The sequence below is a fragment of the Pelophylax lessonae genome (assembly GCF_965119305.1).
Source record: "Pelophylax lessonae genome assembly, chromosome: 2".
NCBI lineage: Eukaryota > Metazoa > Chordata > Amphibia > Anura > Ranidae > Pelophylax > Pelophylax lessonae.
The window spans coordinates 612,774,729-612,790,429 of NC_138769.1; the positions used below are offsets into that span (position 1 = coordinate 612,774,729).

Sequence of the window (15,701 nt, forward strand, 5' to 3'; positions counted from 1 at the left end):
TTTACCTACAGGTAAGCCTATAATAAGGCCTATAATAAGGCTTACCTGTAGGTACAAATAATATCTCCTAAACCGGCACGGTTTAGGAGATATTTACAGTGCATGCAGCCGCTCGTGCTCTGAAGGTCCGGGGGACCTTCAATTAAGTTGCCGGGAGCTTGCAGGAAAAATCACTCCCGCGCGCATGTGCGGGAGTGACGTCATCGCGGCTCCGGCCAATCATCGCGCCGGAGCCGTCTCTTTCGGCCAATCAGCGCGCCGGAGCCGCCGAACCCGGAAGAGACGACGAGGGACCATGGCAGCGCCTGCAGTGATGTCCGGGGGTCCGTGTCGGGGCTTCGTTTTAAGGTAAGTTACACATAATGGGCTAGTATGCGATGCATACTAGCTCATTATGCCTTTGTCTTGCAGGTTTTTCTTTTTTTTATTTTTTTTTTTATAGAGTTTACAACCGCTTTAAGGCCCCTTTCACACTAGCGGACTGTTGAGATCCGCCTGTCAGTTTTTCAGGCGGATCTCAACGGATGCCCCATGCATCTCTATGGGGCATCAGATGTCAGCGGAGACATGTCTGCTGACATCCGATCTGATCTGGTCTGTCAAATCTGGACAGATGGAAACCCTATTTTCCATCCGTCCAGCGGATCGGATGAGAACGGACCGCCTGATTACCCCATAGAGAACAGCAGGGACCTGACAGCTCTGTCTCTGCACACAGCGTGGAGACAGAGCTGCTATCCACCTGCTCAGCGGGGGATCGGCAGATCGATCCCTCGCTGAGAAAAACGGAGTCCGCTGACGGACTCCCATGTGTGAAAGGGGCCTTGGGCTCATGCATAAAGGGCTTAAAAACACCGCTTTTAGAGACTTTTTTTTTTTTTTAATTAAAAAGCCTGTAAACAGACCTTTTATATTAGCTTATGTAGTGCACACATAGGCGTTTACAGGCATATTTGAAGAAGCGTTTACAGGCAGAAAAAACATACCCAAAGTGCGTTCAGAAAGAAAGCATAATACATATGAACTCCTATAAACATGCGCCAATGTATTCCAGTGACCAGAATAAATGAATGTCCTGATCAGTAGAATGCATTTATTCTCAATGCCATTCTCCCATAAATGCACAATCATACATGGCATTGTAGGCATTTTTTCTGCTAAGTTCTGACATAAAAAAAATCCAGTATATTTTGAGCATAAATTTATATGCTTTATATGTCACCCAAAGATATCTTACTCACCTTGACAGTACTGTGTTGCTCTTCCTTTCTCTATTGTGATGGCAAAACCCTGCACTTCCAGGTATGACTGATCTCCGATGTTACAGTGCTTGGGTCTAACAGCCAATCACTAGGTCTGAGTATTGTCATTTGTGTGACATCACTCCTGTTCTTCGTATCCACCACAAGACAACACTAGGGATTTAAGTGGTGGCCCTTAACTCATGCCCTTAAAACAAACCCGTTTTATTCGCTTTTGTATTGGCTGCATTTTAGCACATTCAAATTCTTGGATATAGCATGTTGTATTTTTGTTGCTTTCAGACGTACCACAGAAAAAAAGCTCAGAACTAGGAGATCTGTTCCGCCTCTTTCAGTCTTGTTATCAGATTTTATGCATTCTCTTGCATTCCATCCAAGCTGTCAAATCACTGAATTTAATCATTTATAGTGCCACAGTCTGGGAACATCTTGCGTGTGAAGCAACCTATTGACAAACATTAGAAATATTTGAAATATGGTTGCTGTGTCTTTAACTAGCATCAGGCATATTTTTTCTTGATCATTGCAAGCATTCTAAGTAAAGTGTAACTATATTTCCTACCTCTGACAGACCGTATTCCTCCTGACAATGCCTTCTGCTGATCCCGGGTGCAATGCCTTACTGGCTGAAGAGTAAAAAAAAAATTATAAATGCACTTTTTTTTTTTTTTTACCAGCAAAAATATCTGCATTTATTTATTTATTTTAAAAAGATGAACTTCGCCTTTAAAGTGATTGTGAAGGAAAGTTAAAAAAACCCCAAAAAAACATACCTCTACTTACCTGCTTTGTGCAATACAATTGCATAGAGCAACCGCAAACCTTCTCTACTTACCTCTACTTTACCTGCTTTGTGTAATACAATTGCATAGAGCAACCGCAAACCTTCTCTACTTACCTGCTTTGTGCAATACAATTGCATACAATTGCATAGAGGGACCGCAAACCTTCTCTTTTTAGGTCCCCCGCCGGTGCTTCTGGCCCCTGTCCTCTGTCTAGTGCCCCCCCCATGGGAAGCCACTTCCAATGGGGGCACTCGCTCCGGCAGACAGCAGGACTCAGCCCCGCTCTCTCGTCTCTGGCTTTGATTGACAGCACTGGAAGCCAATGGTTCCCAGAGCCCCAGCAAGACCTGGAGGTGAGGGAGAGAAGAGCTGCAGATGTGCACGGTGCTGGATTGAATGAGGGCTTCGGTAAGTAAAAGGGGGGGGGGTGAGGGGGGGATGCTGACATCTAAACATTTTTTACCTTAATGCAAGGAATGCATTAGGGTAAAAAATGTTTAGGCTTTAAAACCACTTTAAGAAGTGACAAACATTTACTTGCAGCTCTAATTTTTTTCAGCAAATTCTCGGCACTTTATACAGCCACCTATATTTAGCAGTCCATGATTAGCAGTCAGCATGATTTATGTATTTTTCATTATGTGGCAGTTTCATTACTGTGGTCATATTTTTGCCTTTAAGGGAGAAAGTGTAGCTGTCAGGCTCCTCTCCGCATCTGGCCTTATCTTGTCGCGCACAGCTCAAGATGGAGCACTCTGCACAAACACTTCATTGACAGGCTAATCTGGAGTGTTTTGCGGGACTTCTAATAAATTAAATACTGCAGTGATTAATTAAAATGAGCAATTATGCCCTCCAACTAGCAATTACCAGGCATTGAGCTGAAAGCAGTTTTCTGTTCATGATGCAGTTGATGGATACCTGCTGAAGGAACTGATAGAATGTTCACAGCCTGGTGGATGCACCCATTTCTGTCCTGAGCATAGACTGGCAAATGGTCATGGTCCAAATGCTGGAGAGGGTACTTGACTGATGTCAATGATATGTGACACGTGGTAGATGTAGGTACCGTACCAGATAAACCAGCAGAATTTTTTTTTTTTTTTTCCACTCAGTAGTCTTGTAGAGATATGTCAAATCACCTAATTTAACTCTCTTGACTCATCATAGTGGAACCAGCAGAATTTTTATAATTTTAGGAAAAATCAAATCTTTTCCAACTTTTTAACCACTTCAATACCGCGTGCTTTTACCCCCTTCCTGCCCAGGCCAATTTTCAGCTTTCATTACTGTCGCACTTTGCATGACAATTGCGTGGTCATGCAACGCTGTAGCCAAACTGGGTTTTAATCATTTTGTTCTAAAAAATAGAGATTTCTTTTGGTGTTATTTAATCAGCACTGGGTTATTTATTTGCTAAATAAACAAAAAAAAAGACAATTTTGAAAATAAGCATGTTTTTCTTAGTTTTGGTTATAACATTTTTCAAATAAATTGTTCTTCATCAATTTAGCCCAAAATTTATTCTGCTACATTTCTTTGGTGAAAATAACCCAAAACAGTAAATAATATTTATTCTGTATGAAAGTTGTAAAGTCCACAAACTATGGTTTATACAGTGCATCCTGAAAGTATTCACAGCATATTTATTTCCACATTTTATTATGTTGCAGCCTTATTCCAAAATGTATTACATTTATTATTTTCCTCTACATTCTACAAACAATACCCCGTAATGGCAACGTGAAAGAAGCTTGTTTGAAATCTTTGCAAATGTATTAAAAATAAGAATGAAAATAATCCATGTACATAAGTATTCACAGACTTTGCTCAATACTTCATTGAAGCACTTTTGGCACCAATTACAGCCTCAAGTCTTGAGATATGAGGCCACAAGCTTGGCACACCTATTTTTGAGCAGGTTGGATGAGGAGCGTCGGTGCACAGCCATTTTCAGATCTCTCCAGAGATGTTCAATGGGGTTAAAGCCTGGGCTCTGGCTGGGCCACTTAAGGACATTCAAAGAGTTGTCCCCTGGTCACTCCTTGGCTGTGTGCTCAGGGTTTTTTGTCCTATTGGAAGATGAACCTTTTCACCAGTCTGAGGTCCAGAGCACTCTGGAGCAGGTTTTCATCAAGGAATTTCGCTGTACATTGCTGTATTCTTCTTTCCTGTGATCCTGACTAGTCTCCCAGTTCCTGCCGCTGAAAAGCATCCCCACAGCATGATGCTGCCACCACCATGCTTCACTGTAGGGAAGATATTGAACAAGTGATGAGCGGTGCCTGGTTTCCTCCAGACATGACGCTTTCCATTCAGGCCACAGAGTTCAATCCTTGTTTCATCATAGCAGAGAATTTTGTTTCTCATGGTCTGAGAGTCCTTCAGGTGCCTTTTGGTCAACTCTTGGCTGGCTTTTTATGTGCCTTTTACTGAGGAGTGGCTTCCGTCTGGCCCTCTACCATACAGGCCTGATTGGTGGAGTGCTGTAGAGAGGATTGTCCTTCTGAAAGGTTCTCCCCTCTCCACAGAGAAACGCTAGAGCTCTGTCAGAGTGACCATCGGGTTTTTGGTCACCTCCCTGACTAAGGCCCTTCTCCCACGATCATTCAGTTTGGCCAGGCAGCCCGCTCTAGGAAGAGTCCTGGTGGTTTCAAACTTCTTCCATTTGTTATTATGGGGTATTGTTTGTAGAATTTTGAGGAAAATAATGAATTTAATCTATTTTGGAATACGGCTGTAACATTACAAAATGTGGAAAAAGTGAAGCACTGTGAATACTTTCCGCATGCACTGTATCTGAAAATTCATCAATCCTGATGAACTGATGGCCTAATTTCTTGAGGCCTTAAAAGGCCAGGACAGTGGAAATGCCCCCCAAATTACCCCTTTTTGGAAAGTAGACAGTCCAAGGTATTTGGTAAGAGGCATGGCGGGTTTTTTGAAGTTGAAATTTTTTGTCACAATTGTTTGAAAAATTAAATAAAAAAAAAAAAAAATGTAAATTTCACAATTTATTTTTTTTACATATTGTTACCAGTGCAATACAGAGTCATCATATAACTGTTGTGGCGGTGAACAAGGACACTGACTGGTGACAGTATGAAAAAAAATATATTGTTTTTAATTTTTTAATTACATTTTTTTAACACACTGTGACCAATATAATGTTGCCATAGTAACATTGTACTACTATGGGGAAGTGATCAGGATTTTTTTTTTTTTTTTACACATTGTTTGCTTATAGCAGTGCATTACATTGCTATAACCAACCTTTTTTTTTTTTTTTTTTTACTGAATGAAACTGAATCTTTCAGTCTGTTAATTTTTGTGATTAACTGTGATTTGGTAAAAGCTAATCACATGAAACAGATAAGCTGCGATTGGCCTTTTCTGTACCATGTGATTAAATTGACCAATCACAGCTATCAACACAATTGAACACGTTGGATGGCATGAAAGGAAGCAATTTGTTGTGTACAACTATCATGTGACCTGCTGTGATTCGTCTGCAGGCTCTTTTAGCAAGTGTTTGGGCATAGCTGCAGTTCATATTATGGTTCTTTTCTAGAGCAACCTCCCTCTCAAGATCCAGTATGGGTCAGACAGCAGTGGCTTCACAGCAAGGGTGATCTTTGAAGCAGAGAACATGATGGTCTACATAATCACAGTTTCTGGTTCAGGAATATAAAGATAAGGTTGTTGGGAACTATAGAGGTTTATCATACTGGGCAACTTGACTGCTAAACCAGTCAAGGACTTTGATGAAGTTTAAGGATGTATGCTTTACACCCAGAGTACACAGGGTGTATGCCTTATAACCTGTTCCTCCTCCCACCTTGTGTTTAATAGGAAGCTTCTGAACACTGCTCATAAGTTTCATTGAGAAATACATTTAGTAAAATGTTGTTACACGGTATTTACTCTCTCATGCAGAGTCTTTTCTGCTGTATTCTTACTTGAAATACCCCCTAGGGCTCTGGAAATCCTTTTTCATTCCTTTCAAATGGTTACATGAAAAAAAAAAGCTTGTGTGTGTAAAATGGATTTAGAACCGCTATAGTTTGCTGTTTTGCAACATGCGATCCATGGTTATTAACTCTTGCTGCTGTTGAGTTTATAATTTTCTATTAGCAGATTTTGCATTGTAAAGTTTTTTTTTTTTCTCTTTAAAGGAGTTGTAAAGTCAGAAGGTTTTTTTTATCTTAAAGAGGAAGTAAACCCTCCTCTGCAACTTGTACCTATAGGTAAGCCTATGATAAGGCTTACCTACAGGTACTGTAAATATCTCCTAAACATGTACCAACATCACTGGCGCATGCGCTCTGAAGGAACAGCTGCTCGTGCCATTCCTTCAGAGCCAAGTGCCGTGAAAGTCTGCTCCCGTGGCTTCAGCCTATCAGATGTCCGGATGCCGCAAAGCAGAAAGAAAAGCGACCAAACATGTCGCCCGTGAGGGAGGTGAGTGAGCTGCACTGCGGAGCTTCGTTCTAAGGTAAGTATCTCATAATGAGCTAGTATGCGATGCATACTAGCTCATTATGTGTTTGTCTTTCAGGTGTTTTTTTTTTTTTTTTAATTTCTGAGGTTTACAACAGGATAAAAAAACCTTCTGTGTCCAGCAGCCCTCCTTGGCCCCCCTAACCCTTACCTGAGGTCCCTCTCTCTGTCCAGCGATGTCCAGGAGTGCCTTTGCCATCCGAGCGCTATTGGCTGCCACTGCTGTCAATCAGGGGAGAGCGAGGGGGCGGGTCAGAGTGGACACAGGGAGCTGTGACTCGGCTCGGGTGCCCCCATAGCAAGCTGCTTGCTGTGGGGGCACTCAACAGGAGGGAGGAGGATCCGGGGTGCTCTGTGCAAATCCACTGCAACAGAGCAGGTAAGTATAATATGTTTATTTTAATAGGAAAAAAATTAGACTTTACAATCACTTTAGGTTAGTCTTATGTGTGCTTTGTTCTCTGTATTCCAGTACACCGGCAACTCTGGAACAGAATTATACCGTGTGTAATCTCCCGCAAAAGATAAACCTCTTGTTTTCATTTGTGCGTAATCACCTGAAGAAAAAGAGCATTGTCTTCTTCTCTAGCTGTAAACAGGTATGCATATTGGGTTCTGTTTGTGAAGTATTCGGGGCTACCGCTTGCAGCAGTTTATGTATGAAGGTTTATGCACTGGTGGGGTTTTGTGTGCTGTGCTTCCTAACAAAACCTAGTCTTTGACACCATGCAAGTTAAGTGGTAAGGCTTTTCAGGGTGGAGCTCAAAGTGAATAATGTGGGCCAGATATAACAAACCTTTCTTATCAGTTCTAGCATCTAGACAAAGTCAGTATAGAGGGGTGCACTGAAGGGAAGGGCTATACAGGAATGTTCCTTTATCAGCTAAAAGGTGGAGCAGCCAGGCACTTTGGCAGCTTTTCAAAGAGTGAAGAGAACTCTAAAAACAAACAACAAAGGAGGAAGAAAGCACCTCTTAAGTGTAGCAGCAAGGGGGTTTATTGTATACAAAACAAGATTAATAGCACTTGCAAGGGTGATGTATGGAAAGGCTCATCAGGAGAATGAACGGCTCAGTGTGCATCATCAGCTCGCAGCAGCAGCAAGGGTCCCTGTTCCTCAGAGCCTCCCGGCAACTTCCAGGACCAGCCCCTTCCTGTGTGACGTCACTTACTAGATGTGCTCTATGCTGGTCCTGGAAGTTGCTGGGCGGCCATCTTACCAGCCTTTGGATTCCTTTGCTGCTACTGCGGGCTGAGGACCCACACTGAGCGGTTCATTTTGCCTATTCCAACCATCGCCTTTGTGAGTGTTCTTAATCTTGTTTTGTATATAATAAACCCCTTGCTGCTACTCTTCCAGGCACTTTCCTCCTCCTTTGTTGTTCACGCAGCTAGTGTCTGCCTCTTGACCTCAAATATGACCAGGGCACTGTGGCAGATGTGTGCTTTGGACTCTTAAGAGATTCAGTGGTAAAGCAGGCATATGGCCTTACTGTGGTCATACTGCTGCTTTAAAAAGAAATAAATGTCACATCATAAAGGCACAGTGTCGTGTTTTACATTTGTATTCAGCACTTTTTTTTTGTTTAAGGACTTTGAAGTGAGAGAAGCCCTATTGATTTCAATGCTTGTAAGGTAGTTTGTGGGGGGTGGGGGGAATAATTGAGAGAACTGGGGAGCAGAGAATCTGGTGAGAACCTGGAGAACCTTGTCATTTAAAATGAAGGTCAAAATATATCCATAGATGTAGAGGTATCTGCTCTTCACTATAAGAAGGTCTCTGTCACTATTCTCAGTAAATGGCTACAATCTTCTTCCACGTCTAATCTCTAATAACATTACTTCCTATAGGTCCAGTATTTGTTCCGTGTATTCTGCAGGCTGCGGCCTGGTATCCCTATCCTGGCACTGCATGGCAAACAGCAGCAGATGAAGAGGATGGAGGTCTATAATGACTTTGTGAGGAAAAAGGCAGCTGTGCTTTTTGCTACAGACATTGCAGCTCGAGGATTAGGTTTGTGGTGATATTCCGTTCACTCCAATACTGTACACTGTATATTTCTGACTGCTCTTTGTGTAGATACATGAACATGTCTAAAAAGCCAGTGCTCCACTTTGTATATTGTAAATTTTATTGAAAACATGTCAAGACTTTACGCACATGTCCCTTACAAAAATGGCTTTGGAAAGCTAAATGTCACAAAGAGGAATGCTGGCTTATCCTTTACGTTTATTAAATGCATATGTCTGATGCTGTACACCCTAAGGACTGATTTTTTTTTTTCAGATATGGTATACTTTAAAAGATTAAAAAAATTACATATATATTTAAACATCAGTTTTTTACAGTAGTGCAAAAAATGTTAGAGATTAAATATACAGAATAAGGGTGGCTTTAATTTTAGCCAATTCAGCAGGAAATTAAAGCCCTTGGTGGCCCTGCAGGTACCATCCGACTTGAAAAAGTCAATTTAAAAATCAACTGAGCGCAGTTTAAAATTATTGACCGAACATAGTTAGGTTGAAAAAAGACAAGCCCATCTAGCTCAATCAAGAAAAAAACAAAACAAATGAAACCCCCCCCCCCCCCCAAAAAACAAACCAGAAAACACAACTATACAATCCCAAATACACAATCCTATACCCACATTCGATCCAGAGGAAGGCAAACTCCAGCAAAACATGATCCAATTTGCTACAGCAAGGTAAAAAAAATCCTTTCTGATCCCCCGAGAGGCAATTGGATATTCCCTGGATCAACTTTACCTATAAATGTTAGTACTCAGTTATGTTATGTACACCTAGTAAAGAATCCAGGCCTTTTTTAAAGCAATCTAGTGAGCTGGCCAAGACCACCTCTGGAGGTAGTCTATTCCACATTTTCACAGCTCTTACTGTTAAGAACCTTTCCATGTTTGGAGACAAAATCTCTTTTCCTCCTAGATGTAAAGAGTGCCCTCTTTTTTCCTCTGTAATGACCTTAAAGTGAATAACTCCACACCAAGTTCACTATATGGACCCCTTAAGTATTTATACATGTTGATTATACCCCCCCCCCCTTAATCTCCCCGCCCCACTCAAGAGAGAATAAATTCAGTTCCTCTAATCTCTCCCCCATAGCTGAGCTCCTCCATGCCTCTTGCAGTTTGGTTGCCCTTCTCTGCACTTGCTCCAGTTTTCCGATATCCTTTTTGAGAACTGGTGCCCAAAACTGAACTGCGTAGAGTTCAGTTTGACCAGATGAGGTCTTACTAATGATTTGTAGAGGGGCAAAATGTATCTCGGTCTGCAGTCCATGCCTTTCCTAATACAAGAAAGGACTTTACTTGCTTTGGAAACCGCAGCTTGGCAGTGCATGCTAATATTAAGCTTATGATCTACAAGAACACCCAGATCCTTCTCCGCTATGGATTCCCCCTTTTCAGATGCAGTCTCTGTTTGGGTATTCAGGCAGCCAGAGGTGCCACAAATATTTCTATTTTTGTAAATATTTTATTTTATCTTTTCATGTGACAACACTGAAGAAATGACACTTTGCTACAATGTAAAGTAGTGAGTGTACAGCTTGTATAACTGTGTAAATTTGCTGTTCCCTCAAAATAACTCAACACACTGGCAACAAAAGTGAGTACATCCCTAAGTGAAAATGTCCAAATTGGGCCCGATTAGCCATTTTCCTTCTCCGGTGTCATGTGACTCATTAGTGTTACAAGGTCTCAGGTGTGAATGAGGAGTAGATGTGTTCAATTTGGTGTTATCGCTCTCACTCCCTCATACTGGTCACTGGAATTTCAACATGGCACCTCATGACAAAGAACTCTCTGAGGATCTGAAAAAAAGAATTGTTGCTCTACATAAAGATGGCTTCGGCTATAAGATGATTGCCAAGACCCTGAAACTGAGCAGCAGCACGGTGGCCAAGACCATACAGCGGTTTAACAGGACAGGTTCCACTCAGAACAGGACTTGCCATGGTCAACCAAAGAAAATAAGTGCATGTGCTTAGGGTCATATCCAGAGGTTGTCTTTGAGAAGTAGACATATGATTGCTGCAGAGGTTGAAGGGGTGGGGGATCAGCCTGTCAGTGCTCAGACCATACGCCGCACACTGCATCAAATTGGTCTGCATGGCTGTTGTCCCAGAAGGAAGCCTCTTCTAAAGATGATGCACAAAAAAGCTAGCAAACAGTTTGCTGAAGTCAAGCAGACTAAAGACATGGATTTCTGGAACCATGTCCTGTGTTCTGATGAGACCAAGATAAACTTATTTGGTTCAGATGGTGTCAAGCGTGTGTGGCTGCAACCAGGTGAGGAGTATAAAGACAAGTGTGTCTTGCCTACAGTCAAGCATGGTGGTGGGAGTATCATGGCCTGGGGCTGTCTAAATGTTACTGGCCCTGAGGAGCTGCAGTTCATTGGGGGAACCATTAATGTTTACATATACTGTGACATACAGAAGCAGAGCATGACCCCCTCCCTTTGGAGACTGGGCCGCAGGGCAGTATTCCAACATAACAATCCCAAACACACCTCCAAGATGACCACTGCCTTGCTAAAGAAGCTGAGGGTAAAGGTGATGGACTGGCCAAGCATGTCTCCAGACCTAAACCCTACTGAGCATCTGATGGGCATCCTCAACCGGAAGATTGAGGAGCGCAAAGTCTCTAACATCCACCAGCTCCGTGATGTCCTCATGGAGGAGTGGAAGAGGACTCCAGTGGCAACCTGTGAAGCTCTGGTGAACTCCATGCCCAAGAGGGCTAGGGCAGTGCTGGAAAATAATGGTGGCCACCCAAAATATTGAAAATTTGGGCCCAATTTGGACATTTTCACTTAGGGGTGTACTCATTTTTGTTGCTAGTGGATTAGACATTAATGGCTGTGTTTGAGTTATTTTGAGGGGACAGAAAATGTACACTGTTATACAAGCTGTACACTCACTGCCTTACATTGTAGCAAAGTGTCCTTTTTTCAGTGTTGTCATGTGAAAAGATATAATAAAATATTTACAAAAGAGTGAGGGGTGTACTCACTTTTGTGAGCTACTGGATATCTTAAAGGGTCTATTTATAAAGCCGAAAATGCAACTTTCACCAAACCTTCTCTGGTTAAAATTAAATTAATTACTGTCATTTAAAAAACATGGACTTGGAAGATTCTCAACAAGAGAATATCCTGTGTTAAAAAATTAACTATGGTCAATCAGCACTTATTAAAGCGGTAGTATCCCGCTTTTTTTGACTTTTACCTACAGGTAAGCCTATAATAAGGCTTACCTGTAGGTACAATTAATATCTCCTAAACTGGCACGGTTTAGGAGATATTTGCAGTGCATGCAGCCGCTCGCGAGAGAGGCGAATGCGCTCTGAAGGTCCAGCGGACCTTCAGCTTCCCTTGCCGGGAGCTTGCCGGAAAATCACTCCCGCCTGCATGCGCGGGAGTGACGTCATCGCGGCTCCAGCCAATCATGGCGCCGGAGCCGCCGAACCCGGAAGAGACGCCGAGGGATCATGGCAGCGCCCGCAGCGATGTCCGGGGGTCCGTGTCGGGGCTTAGTTCTAAGGTAAGTAATTCATAATGAGCTAGTATGCAATGCATACTAGCTCATTATGCCTTTGTCTTGCACGTTTTTTTTTTTTTTTGTGTTTTTGGGTTTACAACCGCTTTAAGATTAAAAAGGAGATATCCACTTGACCTAAAAGCAAAAAAAGTGCTTGAAATGTTTTAGTAGAATTTACTAGCACTGAAAGTACTTATCAGTTCTGCGGGTTGTTGGCACTGCTGTGATGAAGACACATTTTCAGGTACAGTTGGAATTCACCAAAGTGCGATTTGAAGTCTGCCTAAATACTGTGATGTTATTCCTCCTTTGCTGATTGGTTCAATAATTTTTTTAACCCACTGTTTGAGGTCATTCAGTAGAAAAAAATACATTCAGCCATTGGAGAACGGAGAAATGAAGGAAAGTAAAGTAATAGTAGGCAAGGTGGATTTTACACAGCTTTCCTAAGGATGGCTAGGGAGCTAGGACATTAGCAAGGAAGCAGTAAAAAGTTGACACCTGCCTTCATACACATACAACGCTAAATCAGATAGCTAGAGAAATGGCATGGGTCACTTTATTTCTGCGAAAGTCAGGCCCCAGTAACAAAGTGAAACTAAATTTAAGTAAGGGCACGAAAAAAACTTTTTCACTAATAAAGGTCATTTTTGTTATCTTACACTGTTTGTCCTTATGCAGGATATTTAATTTAAAGGTTTAAAATTGAGTAAGGTTCATTATCATCTGTAAAACAGTGCAGTGTGTGCTACCTTATAGCATTCCATCAGTATTTACTTGCAAAAGTTTTTTATTTTGTAAGACATATGTAGATTAATAACATACAATCTCAGGAAATATTGCATAAGAAAGGTATACAATGTGTCATATACAGAGCCCTCTCGGAAAGGGACTTTGTAATGATAACAATGGCAACAATGCAATACGAGATAGGCATGGTTACTAAAACAGTATTACTAAAACGTCTGAGGATCAGAACAGAATCCCAGCCCGCAAGCAAAGCACAGAAAAATATAACCGTGGACCTCCATGTAAGTTACAAATGCCCTCTGTAAACCAGGAAGGGGAACCCCCCCCCCCTGAATCTTATGAACTGGGGTTGCATATAATCACCCTCTGAAGATATAGGTCCTGAGAGAGGTAGATACCCTATAAGCCACAAGAAAGGAGGAAGTATGGAATATCCGAAAGGAAGAAAAGGAAAGGAAAAGAAGGAAAGAACACAAGAAGAGAAAGGGGATAGGAGAAAGGATGGAGATGCTGGAGTGGATGCAAGAAGGGATCGGGTGGAGAAAATACAAAACACAGACAATTAGGATGAGGGAGGTGAGATGTACAGACGCCAGGGTTCCCATACTGCTTCAAATTCCGCTTGCTTGTCACGGAAGATGCTGACCATCTTCTCCTGGGTCATGATCCAAGAGATTTTGCGTTTGGTCGCCCCCATTGAGACCGAGGGGGACTTCCAAGCCCGAGCCAAGGTAAGCTTCCCCCCCAACAACATGAAATGCATGAGCTTCAAACTGGTTCTGGGCCCTTTTACACCAGAGCCAAGAAGCAGTGCTACTTCCGGGGTCCTGGGAGCCGGAAGCCCGGTAACTTTGCGGATCAGACTAAACAATTTATTCCAAAAACTACGGATACGCGGGCATTCCCACCAAATATGGAGCAAGGAACCCTGATGTCCGCACTCGCGAAAGCAAAGAGGATCAGTCCCCGGGTACATTCTGGCTAGACGGGTGGGAACAAGGTACCAACGCGTAATAATCTTAACATTAGCTTCAACTAGAGATATATTCAAGATACCTTTAAAAGCCCTCCGGAAAATGGAGTTCCAGGTGTCCGGTTCCCACGATAGCTCCAGATCCCTTTCCCAGGAAAGGGCGTAACCGGGCTTGTCAGGTGAGTCGATCAAAGCCCTGTAAATCAACGAAATACCTCCCCTCTGGACTTGAGCTTGTGCACACCAGCATTCATATGAAGTGGCCCGGGGTTCAACATCTGAACCTGCGACCATAGATGATAGGAAATGTCTAATCTGGTGCAACCTAAATTTTTCTGAGGAAGGCATATCAAGCTTACTCGTACAGTGTGCGACTGACAAGGGGCCCTGAGGTGAGAGGAAGTGTCCTATCCTGAATAGTCCCTTGTTGGTCCACCATCGAAAAGCCCTTATGTTTAGTCCCGGAACAAAGTCCGGATTGTTAAAAATATGTGTCAGGGGTTTGTGAGCCGAGATAAGTGTAGGATGTGTATATAGTCTATCGCACAGCGCTAATGAGTGAGAGAGGGAAGGTGCCAATACAGGAGGTCTCCTACTTGGAGGAGCCCAAACCAAGTAATCTATGGTGTGATTAGGGACCGATTGTCGTTCCATATCAACCCAATCCGGTCTGCCCCCCATAGCATATACCACCGAGAATTGTGCCAGTTGGGCTGCCTGGTAGTATCTCCAAAGCAGGGGGACCCCTAGGCCCCCCTGTAAGCGGCTTCTGAAGAGGACCCTCCGCGGGAGTCGGGGACCTCTGGTGCCCCAAATAAACTGAACCATCTTGGATTGAAGACTCTGCAATTTCCCTTTAGTTACCTGTATCGGGAGTGATCTAAAAAGGTACAATATCCTGGGGAGAAGGTTCATTTTAACAGAATGAACTCTTCCCAACCAGGAAATGTTCCCTCTGGCCCAAAGTTCCATATCGGTAGACAATTTAGCGAACAGAGGCGGGTAGTTGGCTTGGTACAAAGAGGAGATGGAGGCGGTCAAATTGACCCCCAGGTACGGGATAGAGGTGGTGGCCCAGGAGAACGGAAAATTTTCCTGGAGGGTCTGCAACATTGATTGCGGGAGACTGACGTTCAAGGCTATTGACTTAGAGAGATTTACCTGGAGGCCTGAGATTTTCCCAAACTCATCCAACAGTCTGAGAAGATTGGGACTAGTAATGAGCGGTCTCGAGAGGAAAAGAAGAAGGTCATCAGCGAACAATGCGCACTTGTGTTCTCTACCCCCGCACAAAATCCCTTTAATATCAGGATGGCTTCTGATTGCTATAGCCAGCGTTTCGATGGCCACCGCAAAAATGAGGGGGGACAGTGGACAGCCCTGTCTGGTCCCCCTGTGTATCGGAAACGCGTCCGAATAGTGGCCCTGCAGTTTCACGTGCGCAATAGGAGAAGAGTAGAGGGCTCTTAAGGTGTTTAGGAAAGAGGGGCCAAAACCCCACCTGCTCAAGACATCAAACACATATGGCCATTCAACCGTGTCAAAGGCCTTCTGGAGGTCCAAGGAAAGGAGGAAACCCTGTTGGGGTCTCCCTCCATCCCAGGGGGCCCCCAGAAGAGAAATGATGTCCACAGCCCTTCGGATCTGGTCAGGTCCCTGCCTCCCCGGCATGAACCCCACCTGATCTTTGTGAATATAGCGGCCTATAAAATCCGCCAACCTATTGGCCAATATTTTCGTCATAATTTTTAAATCGTTATTAATCAGTGAGATTGGTCTATAATTTTTAACGTCAGAAGTATCCTTGCCCGGCTTCGGGATAACCGAAATGTATGCGGTATTGGCCGAAGCCTCTAATTGCTGTCCCTGCC

The 15,701-nt window shown here is 43.1% G+C and overlaps 1 protein-coding gene across 1 annotated transcript in view; it reads left to right on the forward strand.

Annotated features, from left to right (window-relative positions):
* Positions 1-15,701, forward strand: part of DDX10 (DEAD-box helicase 10) — a 498,989-nt gene that overhangs the window by 24,427 nt on the left and 458,861 nt on the right. The window contains exons 7-8 of the mRNA XM_082244266.1: positions 7,020-7,146; positions 8,399-8,561. Of these exons, the coding sequence (XP_082100392.1) occupies positions 7,020-7,146; positions 8,399-8,561 (290 nt within the window). The remainder of the gene's footprint in view (positions 1-7,019; positions 7,147-8,398; positions 8,562-15,701) is intronic.